Source organism: Xenopus tropicalis, chromosome 9, assembly GCF_000004195.4.
Source record: "Xenopus tropicalis strain Nigerian chromosome 9, UCB_Xtro_10.0, whole genome shotgun sequence".
Taxonomy (NCBI): domain Eukaryota; kingdom Metazoa; phylum Chordata; class Amphibia; order Anura; family Pipidae; genus Xenopus; species Xenopus tropicalis.
The window spans coordinates 63,673,714-63,695,075 of record NC_030685.2 but is presented as its reverse complement, the minus strand read 5'-3'; the positions used below and the strand labels follow the sequence as shown (position 1 = coordinate 63,695,075).

Sequence of the window (21,362 nt, the reverse complement as noted above, 5' to 3'; positions counted from 1 at the left end):
GATTTTGTGCTCTTTGTACCTGTATTTAGTGTTAAACACAGTTTTTTTTCTAGAGCTAAACACGTGTGCCCTTCCTCCCCATCTTTGATTACAGTGTAATATAATGAAGCCAAAATGACTCATTTATCTCCATATGCAAAATAATAGCAAGATGCCTGCCCTGGTCTAGTAATTAGCATTCTTACTGGTGTCTTCTCCTGCATCTGTAATTAAGTTTTTGCTTTGCAACATACTTAGTAAATTGCCTTTTTTCTGTAATTAAGTTTTTGGTTAAGCTCTGTAAAGAATGAATCTGCGCAGTGGGGCAGTTCTTTTTGATCCCCTTTAAAGGAGAATGCAAGTCAAAATTTAAAAAGCATACTGCCCAATAGTCCTCCTATTGTTTAGTAAAAACGCCACACTTTTGGCTCACCTAATCAAATATTTACTCAGTCACACTTACTTCACATTTTCTAGAACAGGCAGCCATCTCTAAAAAGGTATTCTCCCTTCCTTTCCCTCCTTGCTTCATACTGCACATGTGTTTCATTCCCTTCCCCCCCTCCCCTCTGGCATATCCGATTCTGATTGGCTGGTGGGCATGTGTAGCTCAGAACAGGAGACAGGATCAAGTTACACACATGCTCAGAGAATAGGAAGGCTGCCGCTGGCACCTACAGGAAGGGGAGAGAGATTTCAGTGATGTCACTGTAGGCTTCACACTGCTGTAGGCTGCCAGCAACATATCTCAGAGAAGCAAGCAGGGATCTGGGAATTTAGATATGCAGTAAGTACTTAAAAAGAATGCCTTTAGACTTACTTTTCATTTATATTAACCTTTCATTGTCCTTTAAAGTAGGTGCACATTAGAAGAGGTTGCAAATACAGAGAACTGGGAGCTCTACTAACAAAGATACTAAATATAAACAGTGCCATTACCAATATCAGCCAAATGGCAATTAATTGTGAATAGGCCACCCTAATTTAAAATTAAAATGCAAATATCTTTTGAAAAATATTAAAGATTTTGGTCCAAATACAGAAGCCGCAAGAAAAAAAGGCAGTAATTCTTAACAGTGAAGTGTTTACAGGGAGCTCAGAATATGTCCCTTAGAAGAGCGTACTGCACTTGAAGGACAATGTCTGGAAGCAAGCCCTGTAATTTAATTAGCTGTAAGGCTGGGTATGACTATAAATGACATTGGTTGATTTTTATAGCACAATCACAATTTATAAGAGTTCCAGATTTTCTTAGAAGGCATACATGTACTAAATGAAAAGACAAGAGCTGGGTGCAATAATGGGAATGGATGAGGAATGAGAAGGAGAAAAGTAAGAGGCAGTTGGGTTGTAGGTGTAAGTTATATGGGTCATATATTACTAATGCCATGGGGAAGGGACATCCTGGGAGAAAGACACCCACCAATAGTGATGAGCGAATTTGGGTGAAAAATTTGCGAAACTTGGCTACCGCATTATTTTTTTATGCGACCGCGACTGCAATGTATTTGACATAACTGCGATTTTCCTCACTCTGTGAATTTTTATCGCTACCAATTTGTAGAAAAATCCACAAATAGCGAAATGCAGAATTTCGCAGAGAATCCATGCCTGCCAAAAAAATTCCCTACCCACCAAGCAAGAGGAACTGGGTGAATCTGAGTGCTGTTAACAGAAAGTTCAAAAGCTGTTTGGGGAATGATGTAGAAGATAAGGTTACAAGTTCAGTCTTTGACATGTTCAGTTTCAGGCGTCGCTCTACCATCTTGGATGGAATTACTCTAAGACAGTTTGTAATCTGAGAATAAACTAAGGTTGAGGTCAAGTGTAGAGACATAGACCTGGGTGTTGTCTGCATAAAGAGGACACTGTAAGACTAAAGAGTTTATGAGTTTCATGAATATTTAGGACATTCAGTAGGTTTTCACCCCTAATCTTACCCTGACTCATCTTTAAACAGAACAGAAGGAGAGAAAAAAAGGATTGGCTCCAAATCTCACCCAAACTGAAGCCCTTTTAACAAAAACTTGCAGAAAAAGAGAAAACAAACACAGACCCCAAGTTTTAAGGTGATTCCTCAACAGAAAATGACGTGTAAATGATAGAGTGGTCATCCCTTGTGCATGAATGATTTCAATAGCAGATAAAGCAAACCCCCAGCATGCTCAGAACTACGTTTTCATTAGGGATAATGGACCCCACCAGTTCTAGAAGATCCAGTTACAAGAGCAGTTGAATAAGAGTGAGTTATACTGTTTGAATGAATACTAAAGTCAGGGAAGCATGGTAAAAAGGCAAATTGCTTGCGCTATAATGGCAAATAAACAGACTGGACCTCTAATCAGTGGCCCTTTTGGTCTTAAGGCATGGACTTATGCAATTCATGTTTCATACTGAAGGATAAAAGGCACATTTTATGATCTGCATGTAATTAAATAAAAACATGATCCTGTTTTCCTGAAAAACATATTTATGTTCGAACAACCTCTTACAACCTTGGAATTGGGCTGGAAACGTGTGTATATAGACCAGCTTACAGTCAGCGTGCCCTTCATAGCATTTGTATGTTCCTCTGCCTTTCTGTCTCAAGAAATCAGCCTGTCAGTTAGACATCTCCAAGACATTTTCAAAAAAGCACGGAGCTAAAAATTCAGGACTTGCTGACTAGCCATTAATCTTGATAATGCCAGTGAAGCTGAGGAATCTAAGCTCAAGTTAAAAATAACTGGGTTATTTTGAGACAAATATCTGACTGAGCTGCAGTTCAGGGTGAAAATGTTACTTTCAGAAACACTGTATAAGCTTCTATACCGCAACACTTGTGCATTTTATTACGCTGAGTTATGAGATTGGGGAACTATTTATACTTAAATCCATGGATGACTTTATCCCATAAGCAGAGGGGAGAAGATCTAAGTGAATTTTTTGTTGCTTGTTGGGCCATACAGTCAAACTACCAAGGTGCAAAACATTTACTTACACATAAACTCACATAACTTTCACATTTTCTCATAGAATAGCACTTAATTATATAATCCATACAACTGATTGTAAAGCAGTGAGAGGTCTAGGCATAATACAATGGGTAGTAACTAACTGCCACAATATTGAGAAGAACATAGTGAGAAAATACAACATAATGGGAGGAGTTGGCATAATCCAATGAATAGTAGCTATTTACCTCAAAGGAGAAGGAAAGGCTAATAAAGAGTTAATCTCAAGCTGTAGGCATACCTTCAGTTCTCTCAATAGTGCCCTTAAGTCTCCCCATATTTCTCCCATTCAGATGATCAGAAGCCAAACAGGAAGAAAAAACGCTGAGCTCTGTAAAGAAAGTTCCCATAATGCCTCGCTCCAAGACCGAGACCAAGTGAACATGCTCAGTTTGTAAGACTATGAGTCAGCTTCCTGCTGATTGGCTCAGATCCACATTCCTAAGGGGGGGCGTGAGTTCTTAGCATTCTTGAGGGAGGGGGGGAGCAGGAGAGGGGAGAGAGAAGAGAGCTGCATGTCTCTGGTAGAGAAAAACAGACACAAGAAATCTTTTGACAGAGAACTCAGTGAAGCGTCTCTGTGAGTGCTTATGGCTGCATTTACATAGACCTTTCTGATCAAGCTTACTTAGTTTTTACTTTCGCCTTTAATATTAAGGATAACATAGTGGGAGGAGTAGGCATAATCTAATGGATAGTAACTAATTGCTAAAATATTAAGTAAAACAAAGTGGGAGGAGTAGGCACAACCCAATAAATAGCAGCCAACTGCTGCAATATTGAGGAAATGTAGGTAGGAGTAGGCATAATCCAAAATACTAAGGAGAACATAATAGGAGCAGCAAGTAATTTGCCATTATACTGGGGAGAACATAGTTGGAAGAGTAGGCGTAGTCCAGTGGATAGTAACAAATTGTCATAAAGGAGAACATAGTGGGAACAGGATACATAAACCAATAGATACTAACTAATTGCCATAATATTAAGAAGAACATAGTGGGAGGAGCAGACACGTAATACTGAGGAGAACATAGTGGGAGGAGTAGACATAATCCAATGGATAGAAACTAATTGCCGTAATAGTGAGGAGAACATAGTGGGCAAACAAGCATAACAGTATACAAATATCAAATGCTTTATATATATATATATATATATATATATATATATGTCCTATAACACAGGAAAATGTTTGGTCAATGTATCTTCAGAACCTTAGATATCAATCATCCAGGGCTGAGAAGTTTCACTCCAGACAGGAATTTCAAATATTTACCATTACCACTGTTTGTCAAGTATTTTTGAAGCAGAAACCTATATCTTTTCACTCAAGTGATTTCACTACTGACCAATAATTGTAAATTGCCAATTGCTTACCTTAAGTTTGCCAAGGAGCATTTCATGATCTTGTAGTAATTTTTGGGTTTCATCCTGGTTTGATCCAATCTCAAGTAAGTTTGGAATGGATTCAGCAAGTTGCAGCTCCACCAGTGCTCCACACTTTAAAGACAAGAGCAAAATATTTATTGGAAATAGATATTTCAGTCACAGCCATAATTTCTGACATAGGTACCACTACATCATATAATCTTATACACTCTCAATTCTGTGCTTGCTAATTTGCAGAAACGGTTTGGAGAAGACCCTTTCCCGTTTCAGCAGCAGAATAACTCCCAGCTAAATGTGTGTATGATAAAATGGAATGCCAACTGTGACCCAGATCTGTTTGCCAAACATCGGTGACTTACCTCACTCTTGTGGATGAATAGAAGCAAATCCCACCAACAATGTTTCATCATCTACTGGAAATTCTTCCCAGAAGAATAGAGGCACTTAGAGTAGCATAGGGAGGACCAATTTCATATAAATACTCATATAAATACCACTGGCTTTGTAATTAGATGTTGGACAGGCAGGTGCCCACATGTTTTGGCTATATAGTAAGGGCAGGGTGAAAAGTGCAAAAAATGGGTGCAGGTTTGTTCATTCCAAGTGGGAGCATAGACACCTGCATTTGCCCCATGAATACTGTGCTACTGGTGTTTGGGGGTGCTAAGTGCAGAGCGCAACCATACCACAAAGTGATTTTTATATGAGGGGTGCAGTTTTACATCCCTTGGTGAAAACCACTTTTGTATGGAGTCAAAGTAAATGGCCTTTATATTATGCTATGCCATACAGTAAGACTAGCACGGGTACTTTGAAAAAAGTGCAAACATTCCAGATATTCAACTAATTTCACATAATACATTGAGTTCACTGAATTTCAGTGAATACAATAGCTCAGTATTACACGTCAGCCCTGTGCAGCAGATCATTATACATTTGCAGATATTGGTCATTATATCACCTATCAACTAGATCAGATTTGTGAAACTCAAACAAGCAGACTTTACCTGATATGCCCTCCTAAGGGCTGTGGCACACGGGGAGATTAGTCGGCGCGCAACAAATCTCCTTTGTCGCTGGCGACTAATCTCCCCGAAATGCCATCCCACTGGCTAGAATGTAAATCGCCGGTGGGATGGCATACATGGCGCCGTGATCGTCGCACCGGCGATTTACATTCTAGCCAGTGAGATGGCATTTCAGGGAGATTAGTCGCCCGCGACAAGGGAGATTTGTTGCGTGGTGACTAATCTCCCGGTGTGCCACAGCCCTAAGGTGGGTATATTGGACTGATATGATTGTTTGGCCCTACGGGATCAAAACAACGGAGATACAGGCCATCAGGGTGAGGGCCGCATCAATGAGCCAATGTGGACCTCAATCCAGCAGGAAAATCAAACCTTCCTGATCCAAATTAATCCAGATTATTAACTAGATATCAGTTGGGTAGGGCGGTTGGAGGGCCCTATACACAGATAGATAAACTGCCAAATGAGTCTAAAGGGCCCAAATCAGCAGCTTAAATCTGCCCGTGTATGGCCAGCTTAAAAGGCTTATTTACCTGCACCTTACGGTGGGTGATATTGTGCTGATCTGATCATCTGGCCCTAGGGGATCACAACAACGGGATACGGGCCATCCAGACGAGGACCACATCAACAAGCCAACGCAGTTCTCGATCCAATGGAAAAATCAAGCTTTCCTGGTCAACATCTGTGCAATTCTCAACCAGATGTCGGCTGGGTAGGCCCCTCAGAGAGCCCCATACACGGGCAGATAAGCTTCCAAATCAGTCTGAAGTGCCTGAATTGGCAGCCTAAATCTGCCCGTGTATGGCTTCCTTAAAAGGCTTATTTATCAGCTTAGCCACCAGCTCCAAAGCATGAGCAGAAGCTGACCACTGAGCATTATTACAGATTCCCCCATTAGTAAGAGGTCACGTCCTCATCATTTTTTCTAAGTAATATTCTTTTTGATGTCAAAATGTATTTTCTCTTTTGGAAAAAAAAACAACGAGAAAAGGAGAAGCCATAAAGCTGTACTGGCAACTAAATAATCAAGGGCAAGCCGGCATTACAGAAAGAGTTTCCTTCCCTTCTCCTGCTCTTTATTAGCAAGACTTGAACTCTGCTGTAGAAGAAAGCTCTTCCCATCGTTCATCGTGGTGATTAAGACATTATTACTATACAGTTTGCTTTTGAGATGTAATGTAAAACTCATGGAGAAAAGCAGAGATGACAAGTCTATATAAACAACAAAGAAGGGGTCTTCTTGAAAGGATTAGCAAAACAGTAACAGCACTAGGTCAAATCTAAACATTATCTTCTGCTACTGTACCATTAAGTAAACAGCTCACTGCACACATTCCTATAGCGTGTAAAGGAAAAATATACCCTAATTACTTTTTTAATACCTGAAAGTAGGTATTTACCCTTAATGATAAGAATTGTCAGTATGACCCAGGTTCAGACACTTAGACAGACCCCCAGACCAGTGTGCATAATAGATATTCCTCTCTGGTGCCCTCTCTGTTGCCCTGCACAGCTTAGTTTAATCCAAGAAGTTTGACAGATAGATAGATAGATAGATAGATGATAGATGATTGATAGATAGATAGATGATAGATGATAGATAGATAGAAATATTTCTTTATCTATAAAGTAAAGTATAAATGCGTGGCTTATACTGTATATGGTGCAAAATCTAACACTCACTTTCAGTCCAACTGCCTAGTTCTGTTTGTTTAAACAGATCTCAGTATCTCCATGTTAACAAATATTTACAGAAAGAGAGAAGGGAAGCTAGTTTATCGAAAAACTAAATGATTTCCCCTTAGTGCTCTATAATTGCAGACTACATTTTCAACACAAAGGTAAAGTACTGCCCCTTTAAAGGTACACTGCCAGCACATAATTGACCCCTTTTAATATAATACCCTATGAATTTCTTTACACAAGCTTAATGTCCATGTTCAGATATTTGGTATGACGAAAACACAGAAAATATTTGCATCTGGTTTTAGTTTCTATTTTCCTATGTTTTTTGCTTTTGATTGCTCAGTTCCAATGATCCTAGAGCCCCTAATAACCAAATAACAGTGTAACTGCCAAACTGAGAGCTGTAGAACTAAACTTAAATTATAGCAAAAACTGCAACAATAATAAAATAAAAGACTGCACTTCCTTCCATCTTCCTTTTATGTTTATTGGTAAATGTGAAATATGTGCATATATAAATGAACTACCTCTAACATGCTGAACAACGGTACCATCATCATCTCTTGCAAAAGGTGCTATAAATCTGCTCCCCATATGTTCCTCACCTAGGAGGATAGTTCTGTGCAAATACCCAGTACTCCCCAAGCATCTGATATATTTTTTTACATTTCAGATTGTGTAACTCTATTGCAATTAATTGTACCATATTGTGTTCCCAAAAGCTGAAAGCATCCCAAAAAAAACATTACAATACAAAAAGTGTTTCTTTGAATCCCGGACCATGTTTGGTACTGTGCAAAGGAATTGTGTGAGATTAATAGTGTCCATAGATAGAACCTATCCAGTAACAGAGGTGCTTAATGCTTGATTTATAATGATTATTCAGTAACTAAATGAAGTAATGCATTGTAGGGCCAAAGTTTGCATTAGGTCTACTAATCCACAACAACTGATAAAAAGTTAGTATATACTGGTCATTTGCTTGGAGGCAAATATCTAGTTGTGATGGTTTACCAGACCCACAATTCATTTATTCTCTGGGTGTCAGGTGGTGAGTTCAAACATTTTGTGCAATTTTTACTGCATGCATGCTGGATGATCCCAAATGATATCTACTGTATGTACCATGAATAGTGGTCGGTTCATGAATAAGGCAGGTTGGAAACTCTTACCTGCCGGAAAACTATATTGGCCAGTGCATGTTGCATCGCCAGATGAGAAGGCTGCAGCCCACTGTGCCATTTGCTGAGGCTTTCAGACATAACAAATGGAAGGCATCTCTCCATTCGGCCCAAGGACCAATGCGTTGGATACTGTACAGAATTGGCCCATTTGTGGCCATATTTACTTGGGGGACAGCCTGTACCTATCATATATCTATAACTCTTCTTCATTGAAAAGATCCTTCCTGAACCCCACTTTCTCATCCATTCCTTAGGTTACAGCACAGTGGGCATTAGTTTCTTAAGGCCAAACCATACATACATAGTAACGTAGTAAGTTAGGTTGAAAAAAGACATATGTCCATCAAGTTCAACCTTAAAATCCTTTTGCATATGCAGGTATTTCAACTGCTTTCAGTGGCACGCTTTGCTTACTAAGTTATAGCTGTTAAGTAGAGGTGCCGAGTTCTGAATTTGTAGGAAATATTCTGCCATGCCAAAGAAACCCTTACTTACAGGCTCTGACTGCTCCAGGGCCACAACCACAGACCAATGTGGGTTCCCGTAGGTCCCTAAAAGAGGCCTAAATTGGTTATTATCAGATATACATTGCTACCATGCAGATGGCAGTCTGTACAGAGCTGCCTATTTCTAGACCTTGTGTTACATTTCATTCTAATTTGGACAGTCTGTTACTAAAAATATAATATTACTGTAATATTTCCTAGGAACATGAATAAGGCTGTCGACAGCCAGAGTATAAAGTTTCATATCCATCATTCAATTAAATGAATGTCTAACATTCAGATTGTGAAAGGGAAGCAAACCTCTTGTATTTATGCTATCATCATCATCATCATTTATTTATGTACAGTATGAGATGAATCAGCCCAGTGACAGATTTATATAGAAGGTAGGGGGCAGTTATGGGGAGCATGAAGGTACAGAGGACAAGGAAAGAGAGGAACCAGGAAAGAGCATGGAGGCAAAAGAGGGCAAATAATGAACAACAGGAAAGCAAGGGGAAGAGAAGCATAAAGGGATGGAAATTGCCATTCTTTCTTGGGACACAGATATCTCTCCTTCATACATACAAATGCAATTAAACAGCAAGGCCTCATTTATCATACATAGACAAGGTGTAAAGTGCAAATAATAGGTGCAAAGAAAACCTGATTACCGCAAATCGCTAACGCACATCTTTTGCTGAAAATGGACTGACGTTTCGGCTAGCAGTCTAGCCTTTTGAAAAAGCCAAAACGTCAGTGCATTTTCATTAAACTATATTTTTTCTCTCATAAGTCCTGAGAGGGCAGTCTCACTTTATCAGTATATACATTAGTATATACATTATTTTCTGTTTCTGCACCCAGGCATATATAAATATAGAGGGGAAAGGTGAGACATAGGCGACCCTTATCCTACCCCCTAACTTCCAAATATTCAGACACTCAAGTTAGGGAGGCCTGGCAGACTCTAGTTACAGCAGAGCCCTGTACTTACCACTGCCTATGGCACCCAATGACCCAGACAAAAGTGTTTTATATCCCTTTTGTGCCCCTTAGGGCTCTAATACTCCAGGACTAACAATAAATGAGGTCTGGTATGTTCTGTGCTGACAAGTAATCAGTACACTCATAAAACCCAAGTAATAAGGAGTGTACTTTTTCTTGAACTGAAATAAAGATATCCAGCCAACAAGATAACAGGAACATTTTGCTCAGTTTGTGAATTATACATAAAGCCTTAATGTCTGTGGCAATTCCCCCAAGACTGAAAGACGGTGCTTTTAATGCTAATTTGCCTGCATATTCATGCAAGAGAAACTGAGGAACCAGTTAGTATTGTACATGTCAGACTGTGGGAATCTCACCTTGCCAGAGGAGCACACATTCAAAGGACCTTCAGAATAGAACCAAGGCCAAAATAGAGTTTCACTGGGGGTGTGATACATAATGGACATATATGAATTCTGATCACTGTGGCTCTCCCTGAGAGGCCGGACGGAATAGAAATGCCCAGTGTGCCAATGCCCAGTCCCAAGAACCACTGTTTCCTTGCTGAAGGAATGTGGCAAATGGGCGGGAACTTCTGTAGGGAGTTTAAAAAGTTTTAATTGCAATAAAAAATATGGTTAACGCAATGAGATATATGTATATCATCTATCCAGGGCCACTTTAAGGCATCGTTGGGCCCAGGGCAAAATATCTTCTAATAAAAACTGATACTGAAAAATAGAAAATAATTAAAAATGTGCATACCATAGAGCTTTAACAGTTGATTTAAATTATGTCTGAACTTCTGTCAAAGGTTATATCAGATAAAAGCCTGATGGTCAACCCTTTGTGCTTGTGGGCCCTGTGTTGGTGCCCCGCTTGGTCATTTAAAATGGCAATCTATCTATCTATCATCTATCATCTATCTATATATCTATCATCTATTATCTATCTATCTATCTATCTGTTTATCTATTTTCTATCTATCTATCTATCTATCTATCATCTATTATCTATCTATCTATCTATCTATCTATCATCTATCTATCTATCTATCTATCTATCTATCTATCTATCTATCTATCTATCTATTATCTGTTTATCTATCTATCTATCTATCATCTATTTATCTATCTATTATCTGTTTATCTATTCTCTATCTATCTATCTATCTATCATCTATCTATATATCATCTATCTATCTATCTATCTATCTATCTATCTATCTATCTTCTATCTATCATCTATCTATCAGCTATCTATCTATCTATCTATCATCTATCTATCTATCTATTATCTGTTTATCTATTCTCTATCTATCTATCTATCTATCTATCTATCTATCTATCTATCTATCTATCATCTATCTATATATCATCTATCTATCTATCTATCTTCTATCTATCATCTATCTATCAGCTATCTATCTATCTATCTATCTATCTATCTATCTATCTATCATCTATCTATCTATCTATCTATCTATCTATCTATCTATCTATGTATCTTTTTATCATGTATTAATCCAGCCTTTCTGCACATGCCTGGGATAAAAGGCTACAACATGAGAGTGCAGCATTTTAAGTGATATGATTTAACTGCAAAAATAAAATACCAGGGTAATATATACATGAACAATACACATACACCCCGTAAATACAAAAACTTGTTTTCCCAACATCAGTGGCCAATATGACAGCAATAAACTACATTGCATGAGTTTCAAAAGGCATGTCCTAATGCAGAAGCTTATTTTTACAGATTCTGACTGCCCAAGTGTTTATATCTGAATGCACCAATAAAGGTGCAGGTAAAGGTGCAGGTAAGCTGACAATACACAGGATGATTTGACCCATTTGACCCACTGTATAAAGTCTGGCCACAGAAGGAGTTGCCAGATTGCTTTGATCTCCTTTACTGCGTATGGCGGCATCTCCAGTCCAGACAGATCAGCTGCAACACCATAGAACTACAAAATAGCCCATCAAAGCTGCCTCCAAGGAGGCCCTACAGGTGGCCATGGTCAGTGGCCAAACTATCACACTGTGCATGACAGGATTCGCCTAGGCCATAAATGACTTTTGTTATTTCTATATTTCTCCATATTCAAATGGATATCGGTAGGATTACACCTGTCTCAGGGTTCTCTCTTACATCTCTTGCTATGCAAAGAGTCACTAACAACATAACGATAATGCAATATTTTTGTAATACAGGTATAGGACCCATTATCCAGAATGCTCGGGACCAAGGGTATTCCGGATAAGGGGTTTTTCTGTAATTTGGATCTCCATCCACTAAAAAATCAATAAAACATTAGTTAAACCCAATTAGATTGTTTTGCATCCAATAAGGATTATTTATATCTTAGTTGGGATCAGTTACAAGGTACTTTTTTATTACTACAGAGAAAAAGGAAATCAGTTTAAAGATTCTGAATAAGGGATCCCATACCTGTACAAAATAATTCTGTCAGTTACTGGTATGATTCTAAAGCTAGAGCAATCCCCATGAGAATAATAACATAAATACATTCAAACAGCTTATTCATTAATAGTGTTGGAAGAAAATGCAAGTATATCTTGGCTCATGAACTGACACTCAAAATGGCTAGTACACAGCAAGAGGCCCTCTTCACATCTTGTATCGGTTATTGATTGCTTTATATGTTACTCTGTATGTCCAATGTATGAAACCCACCTATTGTACAGCGCTGCGGAACATGTTGGCGCTTTAAAAATAAATGATAATAATAATAAAAATAATAAAAGAGGCCATTTACTGCTGGGTGGATTATTGTGCTACATGGGAATCCATCATTCTGCAATTGAGCTGTAAATTATAGAAGGCCTTGTTTATACTTTGTTGGACAAACTCAGTTGGTCCAACAGGTCAGTTTTAAATAATGTTAATTCTAGATAATTCAAGCTGTAAGGATGCACAATGGCATCTCATTTCCACAGGATGGAACATGCACAGCACCACTGTGTACGAGGGCTTCCAACTGCAGTGGCTATAAGTCCATCTCAGTAGCCAGTCAGACTCACATTCAACAACAGGGGTTAAACTTCAGCATGCAAGAGTCTGAATGTGTTTGAAAACAGCAATAAGATACAGGTATTGGATCCATTATAGGCACACCTGTTACCCAGAAAGCTCTGAATTATGCAAAGGTGTTCTTCCATAGACTCCATTATTATTATTAACTTGCATTTATAAAGCACCATCATATTCTGCAGCGCTGTACAATGAGCGATACACTGAAGATACAGAATTACATATAAAGCAACCAATAAGCGATACAAAGAGGTCCCTGCCCAAAAGAGCTTACAGTCTATAAGGAGAAGGGGTTGAGATACTGATGGTGTGAAGAGAAAGGGCTTTTGTATTCAAAAATAATCCTAATGGGTTTATTTAATGTTTAAATCGTTTTATTAGTTGACAAAGTATGGAGATTAAAATTATGGAAAGACCCCTTATCTGGAAAACCCCAAGTCCTGAGCATTCTGGATAACAGGTCCCATACCCATGTGATAACTACAGCATCTCTCTAACAATATGTCCAACCCTGCATGAAGGCATCTACCCAATCCCTCAGCCCCCTATTCTTTTACTGCCACGCTGCACTAAGCACTTTTAATAATAGATCCTCTCATTTTAGGGAAAGTGCATGGGTCTTTTTACTATCCTATATGAAATGTATAAATTTATCTGATCTTTGTACTGGCCCTGAGCATATCTGGATATTAACCCTTAAACATCTCCTTCTTAAACAAACCTAGAAGCCTGTCTTCCTTTATGTTTAATATCCACTAAGGAACATTAGCAAGTTTTGTGCCTTTACATAAAAAGGAATCACTTTTCCCCAATGCACTAAAGTTATACTCATCATATATACAATTTGTTCTGTAATTTTCAAGCTGAAGATTTATCTAGCAGCAGACGTGTCAAAGCAAAGCCATGTGTCCATAAAGCTCCATGTAAATGCTCTTTAGATCTCTCCCCACACTGATTTTAAAAATACCAACAGTGCGGATAGAGTTACACACACAGCATAAAGGCCACACTAAACATTAACTATCCCTGCAACCGCAGCCTGTCCCGGGCTGTATATTTCTTTATCCAAACTATAACGGCCATTGACAGTATAGATACAAGGATGCAGATTTATTTCTTTTTTAAAAAAAGAAATAATGGCAAAGTATGTTATTGAACTATCAGCCTGTTATTATATATGGTTAACTGCTAAAACATAAAAGTTGGAACTTTTTGGGATTATGCTTTTTAGTTGGTTTGTTTTAGGAAGTAATAGTAATGTTTTTCTGTTTAACATATTGTATCACAGCAATTGGCTGGCAACTAAATGCAAGTCTGACCCAAGCAGACAAACCCAGCAATCTAATGAGCATCTGGGAGCCCATGTAGCAGGGGTGCCATTTAAATGCCATGGCCCAGACACTGCAGGTCTCTTACCTTGAGTATAGCCACCACTATCCTGGAATCCCCAGCTTGTATGGCCACAGAACTGACTGTAGTTGTTGAGAGCTCTCCAGGATTTTTCCTCTCCTCTGCCATGACGTCTCCAGTGCCAGGTTAAAGGGGGGGAATAAAATCAGCTCTGGGGTGACTCCCTAATAAGCTGAAGGTTTGGGAAAGCAGCAAGGAAGAAGATTTGGAACCATTCAGGAGAAAATCTCCCACAGCCCTGATTACATGAACAGAAGGAAAGAACAGGAGGTTAAAAATAGACAGCCCATTAAGTTTATCATCCTCTAGCCAGGGAGCAGACACTCCCCTCACTCCATAGCACTGACTTGCCCAGTCCACTTCTACTATTATCAGAGGCTTCAGCTGCCTTCAGCTAATGGAATAGGACTCCTGCCATCAAAGCAGCACCCATCCTGCACCCGAATCTGAACCCATGCTTCATATCACAATCCACTTGATTAGGAGATTTGTAGGTTTAACTCTTTGCAGCAGGAACTTCTGCAGTTTTATGGAATATTTCTATGGTTCTGAGTTTAAGAGAGAAAAAACCCATGAAAGTGATGAAAAGTGACAAGGAAGTCCAAAGTGCTCCGGCCTGTGCCATACTGAGCCCATTTACTTCCAATGAGGGGCATAAAATGTGCTGCCTTGTGCCTTTCCCCATCGGCTTGGCATGACTTTAGTTTTGCAATAGCAAAAGGTCTTTTCTGAGCTGAAATGAACTGGGCTCAGATTGTCATTCATATTTGTTTTTTGAAAACCAGGAGCAGATTTACAAAAAGGTTCACAAATGCTGAAACCTGGAGGGGTAAATCGTTATGGGGACAGGTATGCGATTTACTATCTGGAATGCTTGAGACCTGGGGATTTCCAGATAAGGGGATTTTCTGTAATTTAAATCTCTGTGCCTTAAGTCTACTAAACCATGTATTAAAAAATCAAGTTTGGCCCTCCCATAATTTGCAATTCATTTGCATACTGGATATTAAAACAAAAACAAATTTGCTTATAAAAGGCATTTAAAAAGAGACAATGCTATATATCCAATGTAAACTGCTGGGGGCTGCAGTGTGTTGGACAAGGGGATGGGTTGTGCCAATAAATCATTTCTGCCCACCTGTTCATGGCTAAATGCACTAACTGGGAGGACGGCCCAAACAAAGGGAGGCCTAGGGCAGCAACTTTAAATATGGCCCAGGACACAGTTTTATTCTATACAGAAAAGTTAATCAGAAAACTGTCTATGAAAAGTCTCCAGGAGAAGATAACCTTAAAAACTAGATTTTTTGACTTTTGTGTTTAAACCCTACTTAGGTCATCCCTTAGCTCAGCTAATCACCCATAGTTCCAAGAACTTCTAGGGCCCAAAGTATCACATTAATTTATCAGAGGCCATTCAGCAAGGCCAGAGCCAGTGGCAGGCAGAAGAAGCATGTGCCTAGGCGCAACAATGGTGGTGGTTAGGCACATACCTTGTCTATTAGATCTGGGATTCAAAATAGGCCCTGGCATTGCAAGTACACAGAGGCCCAAACAGCCCCCCACCAGCCCAATAAATAGTGACTGTCTATGATATCTTACAGCAGCCCCTCTGGCTTTTGCCAGAATCCACAAATTGCCAGTCCCAGCATGTTATCTACCTACCCCTAGTTAATATTTCTATAATTTCAGTTCCCTTGCCAGCAAAATAATATGGCTGCTCCTGCTAGTCACTTATCTGCACGCATGTCACCTCACTGACAATATTTTAGGGGATAAATGAACCCCTAGTAATCCCTAAAAAGGGATATGGGTGACAATCATTATTACACCCGATAGGCTGGTGGGTATGAAAAGGCTGAATCTCTAGTGGCATTTACCTGAACCCACTATTGCCCAGTGTTATGTAACAGACAAATAAAAAAGAATGAATTTGATGGGAAATTCAATAAATGGGAATAGGTCAGGACAAGGTCCAATATGTAAAAGGTAATATTAGATTACAACAGTCTCTTTCATATCTCTGTCGGAGACACAACGGGTATGTTTAGCTTGTATAACTGATTAATTAGAATGAATTAATCTTTTGTAATTGAAAATTGAAATATCTAGAGGGAGCCAAGAATGAAAGATGCTCCCCCTGTGTGGATTTTTATGTATTTACCTCTCAGAATATCTCAGGGAAAGTTACAAGTGAAAGGGACCTGAGGGCAGGGATTACATGGCACATAATGTGGCTACAGGAGAGGACATTTGCATATAAATATATAAATCATCACTAATTACAGTCATTAAAGCTTAATTGAAAACCCATTGTTATGTAGCATCAGCAGCAGTAAATCTGTGGATAACATGGAGAATGCTTGACTAGGGAATTTGGCCACAGTCCATAAAAGTCAGGGTCAAACCCAGAGAGTTCCCAGGTATGAGTACAATGGGGCCTAAAATAACATGATACCAGGGCTATATTTGGCCTGTGTTATCTGTGTTATGGTGAGGAACACGTGTTTCACCAGCTGCTGAGTTGAAGTCTCCCTTAGTGCTGGGCTATTATTTTATGTACAGCTACAATACGAATCTAATCTCCTGGAATTGTGTTATTGCCTTGGCTCAGCTTGACAGGCACGCGTGTAGCACAATTCCTGAAAATCAAGCTCAGCCCTTCTGTAGGAGTTGGGTAGGAGCACATTCTGTGAGCTTGGAAATTAAAGGGTAGGAAATGCCTAAAACTTACATTCAAAACTAGAAACCCCATGAATTTTATAAAATAACTCTACCCCCATATCTGGGAAAGGTCACCTCAAAATCAATTGCTCTTTGAATCCAAGTAAGCATTCCACCACTTTCATGATCTAAATAAAGTCCACGGCTTGGAACCTCCTATAGTTTGGAGCTTGCTGCGTGAAACAGTACCAGTACATACCATATGCCTGTATGATTATGTAGTTGTATGAGTTGATTATAGATGTCCAACCTGATGGACTACAAATCTGGGCACCTTTGGCTATTGAGGGATGCTGGGACTTGAAGTTCAGCATCAGATAACTTCCCTCTACCTGCTAGAAAAATCACCATCATCCCCATGTGAGGGCAGAAGAGGTCTCTTGTTTATATAAAGCAGTGAGACAGCCCTTCAGATACTGGAAAACTGCACATTTTAGAAGTAGCAGTTTAACAATATTTGGGGGCTGCAGTTGGCTGTACCATTTAAAGCAGCTTTGACATTATTTAAGATACTGCTTATATTGGGGACAGTGCTGAGAAGTCATTGATGGTTCCACACTAATTATTTATATATGAGTATATGCAGAGAAAAGACACCTGTGATCCTGAGACATAGTGGACCTTAGTGGTTCCTGAGATTAAATGCCATTCCTTTGTTTCAGTGCACAAAGCAGCTGTTCCATTCCCTACGCAGAGCAGCTGAGAAAGCCTCCCAGCACCAGTCCAGGCCATGTATTTCCCAGACACCTTCCCATCACACACACGGTGGGCTGGCCAGCTTTAGCTGTCTGCACTCTATGTTCTTTCAGAGAAAAATAGCTATGCTGAAAATACATGATTTTAGGATTCCAGCAACAATAGTTACTGCATTATGACTTTTTTCCCTTTGTTTTTAGAGCAAAACCCGGTGCCTCTGTGATACCAACCAAGTAAGTGTCCCCTGCTATTGCTAAGGCTCATTCCTACTCTGCTGAAAGCTTTTAATCCACCCTGTATGTCTAGACTGTGCTTTTACTCATGTAGCAGAATCTCCTGGCATTTTTAAATAGGGCTCATGCCTTGCCAGCTGCCTGCAACAGAATGAATGTGCCAAAAACATTAGAATCATAAATGAGATATAGTCTGTGCAAAATATCCCTTTCAAATATTTATGTTCATAGTTGCACTTCTTAGAAGTACCGGGCAATGTTCTATTACTAACTGTATCCTTAGTCTTACATATCTTACAGTCATAGATCTGTTGCCTTTCCTCTTGCTGAGCTTTCTTATCACTATTATTTATCCAATTCATCCTAAGGTGTCCAAATTTTGCATTAAACTTTTTTATATATACAGCCCAAACCCACTCTCAGCTTGCAAAACCAGACCCTCTGGTATTGTGAATCTAATGGAGATTAAGGACAGGACCCACACCAGGTCTGGACTGAAATTCAAAACAGGCCCCACCAGCCCACAAAATAGTGGCATCTATGGCAACTTACAGCATCCCCTCTGGCATTTGCCAGAATCTACACATTGCCAGTCTGGGCCTGACCCACACAGTCTGCTGTTTTCCATGTCTGCACTGACAGGCACAGCAGATTACAGCAAATATGCATACTTTCATGTTCCCGCACTGAAATCCACATAGGTGTGTGCTAACCAAAATATCAGAAAAGGCCAGGGCCAGTATTACAAATTTAACAGCAATGAACTTGCCAGTAAATTTGTAATAAACAGTCAAGTTGCCCCTGGCCCACCTCTAATGCTCACTGTCCCATCTCTAAACCCCCCCTTTCTAGCTCCCACAACTCCTGCAGTCATGCCAACTGTATAACCCTGCCCCCTTGTAATGTAACTCAGCCCACTTACATAATGACCTGTCCCCTGGTGGACTTGCCTCCCACCCCAGCTGGTTTGCTTTTAGTCAAAAGGTGGCAACCCTAGCTGGAACCGGTCACCCCTGTCCTAAGGCTAATGTCACACCAGGTGGCTCCAACATTTCCTCCCCAGTGCCATTCTACATATGTTATCAGACAGGAACACCTGTAAAATTCAATAACAATATTTGGAAGACTATTTCACTTATAGGAGAGCTAAAGCCTAACTAAAGAAGTAGGCTAGAAATGGTGTACATAATATTTTGGGTTTCTGTACCAGCCCAAAGCTACCACAGCCCTTTAGCAGGGAAGATCTGTGCCCCCAAAGATGCCCCAGTAGCCCCCCATCTTCTTTTCTGCTGATTCCCTGCACATACTCTGTGCTGCTGTCACTTACCTGAGCTTAAGGGCCAACACACAACATATTGTATATACAAAATATAAATGTCAAAATATGTTGCTGATTAGTTATTACTACAGATAACTACTACATGGTAGCTCAGTAATTAGTGATATGGGGGTCAGCCGATACCGGCAGGTTTCCCGTGGGTTGGGGGGGTTCGGGCTAACCTCGGCACAACATTTGCAGGTCACGGGTGGGTTCAGGATGAGCTCTTCCACCTGCTCTACATTATCGGTGGGTGGGTCAGACGTGCAGGCCCAGATTTGTGACAAGACCACAAAGGCCCAAAAATTTAGTGGCAGCATGCCACCCAGCCGCAAGCAAAAGTTGCCCCCAAACAGAGCATGGGGGCTGGACGGGCACAAATGTTCAGCATGTCGTCTCCCCAGTGCTCTGTATGTGAGCGAAAAGGGGATGCGCATGTGCACAATGGGGGAGGGGGGGGGCAGGGAGGCGGCAAATGGGGCGGCCTCTGGGCAAATCAGGTACTGCAGGCCTGGGTCTATATATAGATGGGACTAGCTGGGTTGGGTAGGGTTAAGGCTGGGCTTGTTTCAGGTAGTGTAGACTGTAATTACAAGAGCAGACAGCAGGTAAACCAAGGGTCTTGGAAAGAAGGTGGGTTGTCAACTAGGAGAGGGCTGGTGGAGCCCAAGCGCAAAGTTTACTCTGGCCAATGGGCATAAATCATCCAGGAGCCGCCTCAGGCGGCGATATGCCCAGAATCGCCCCTGAGAATAGGCACCTTTAAAATACCGTACATATCAGTGTTGGACTGGCCCATTACATTACATTACATTAACATTTATTTATAAAGCGCCAACATATTCCGCAGCGCTGTACAATAAGTGGGTTACATACATTGGACATACAGAGTAACATATAAAGTAATCAATAACCGATACAAGAGGTGAAGAGCCCACCAGGATACCAGGAATATCCCTGCTGGGCCCAGGTGTAAGAGGACCCCTGGCATCCCAGTCCTTTTAGACATCTTTTCTTTTTCAATCTTTTTTTTTAAATTTTACATAAACAATAAGACTGACAATAAAGAACAATCATTTATGAGAAGGGATGGTACAATAAATGAGTGTAGAATAAACAGAGCACCAAAGGTACCAAAGCGAGCAAAATGCAACAAATTATCTTAACTACAAGTCCCATTAAGATGTCAATACAAATGTAAAGGAAGAAACTGTAGATTTGGGTGATTTAGGAGTGTGTGATGCAGATTCAGGGCTATCAAATCAAACTCCTTCATTGTTATAGGGACTGGGTGCAGAATGGTGCTGGAGCCAATTAATCTTCATGTATATTTTCGGTGTATGACTGGACAGAACCTATGAGCCTACGTATATGCTTTTACCCATAAAGACCACTAAGTGATCACATTCTGATAATATAGCCTAGCCTCCTCTTGCCTCTTTTTGTCCTCAGGCAAATGCTTGAAATGGTATAATTAATAATTTGTATTTTGATGGATTTTGAAATCAATGACATATTCCAAGATGCAGCCTGTTTGTGTACAAACACAGCAATAGAGAGGAATCTGAAGACTTAATGCCTTTCCCTTATTAATGCATGAAGCAGCGAGAGGGCTGAGAGCTCTTCCCCTGAGTCAGCAGATTGTGCTGCCCATAGAAATATATTCTGCTTATAGCAATGTAATAACAGGGCTTCCCATTAGCTCCCCCACACAATTCAAATAAATGGTTTCTATTGTGCTTTCTAATATCGTCAGAAAGGGGGTAGTACCCCTTGAAATTAAAGGGGCAGTCCACCTTTGAATTAACTTTTGGTTAAAGATGTAGTCAGTGGTACTGTAAGATAACATGAAGGCACTCTTTATTTTTTATTCTTTGATTATACTTTTTTTTCTGAAGCTCTTCAGTTTAGAATTTAAATTACCTGGTTGCTAGGGACCCACTGACCTTAGCAACCAGGCAGTTGTTTGAATGGAAGATTGGAAAATGACTAGGAGAGAATATAAGTAAAGGTTATAGAAAATATAAATAATGAAAATCTAGCTTTAGGGTCAGTGTTCTTTCTGGAGGCTAGGGTCGCAGCATTTTACAGTTTAGACAGATTTAGATAACCACACCATACTAAACAAGGCTGCCATCAGGGACCCCGTGGCCATGGGGGATCTGAAAAGACTTGACAGACCTGACA

At 40.0% G+C, this 21,362-nt stretch overlaps 1 protein-coding gene across 1 annotated transcript in view; it reads right to left on the bottom strand.

Annotated features, from left to right (window-relative positions):
- Nucleotides 1-14,495, bottom strand: part of ccdc141 (coiled-coil domain containing 141) — a 93,840-nt gene extending 79,345 nt beyond the window's left edge. The window contains exons 1-2 of the mRNA XM_002935686.5: nt 14,211-14,495; nt 4,350-4,472 (exon numbers count right to left, since the gene is read on the bottom strand). Coding sequence (XP_002935732.3) covers nt 4,350-4,472; nt 14,211-14,312 — 225 coding nt within the window. The 5' untranslated portion in view covers nt 14,313-14,495. The remainder of the gene's footprint in view (nt 1-4,349; nt 4,473-14,210) is intronic.
- Between the last annotated feature and the right edge of the window lie 6,867 nt (nt 14,496-21,362).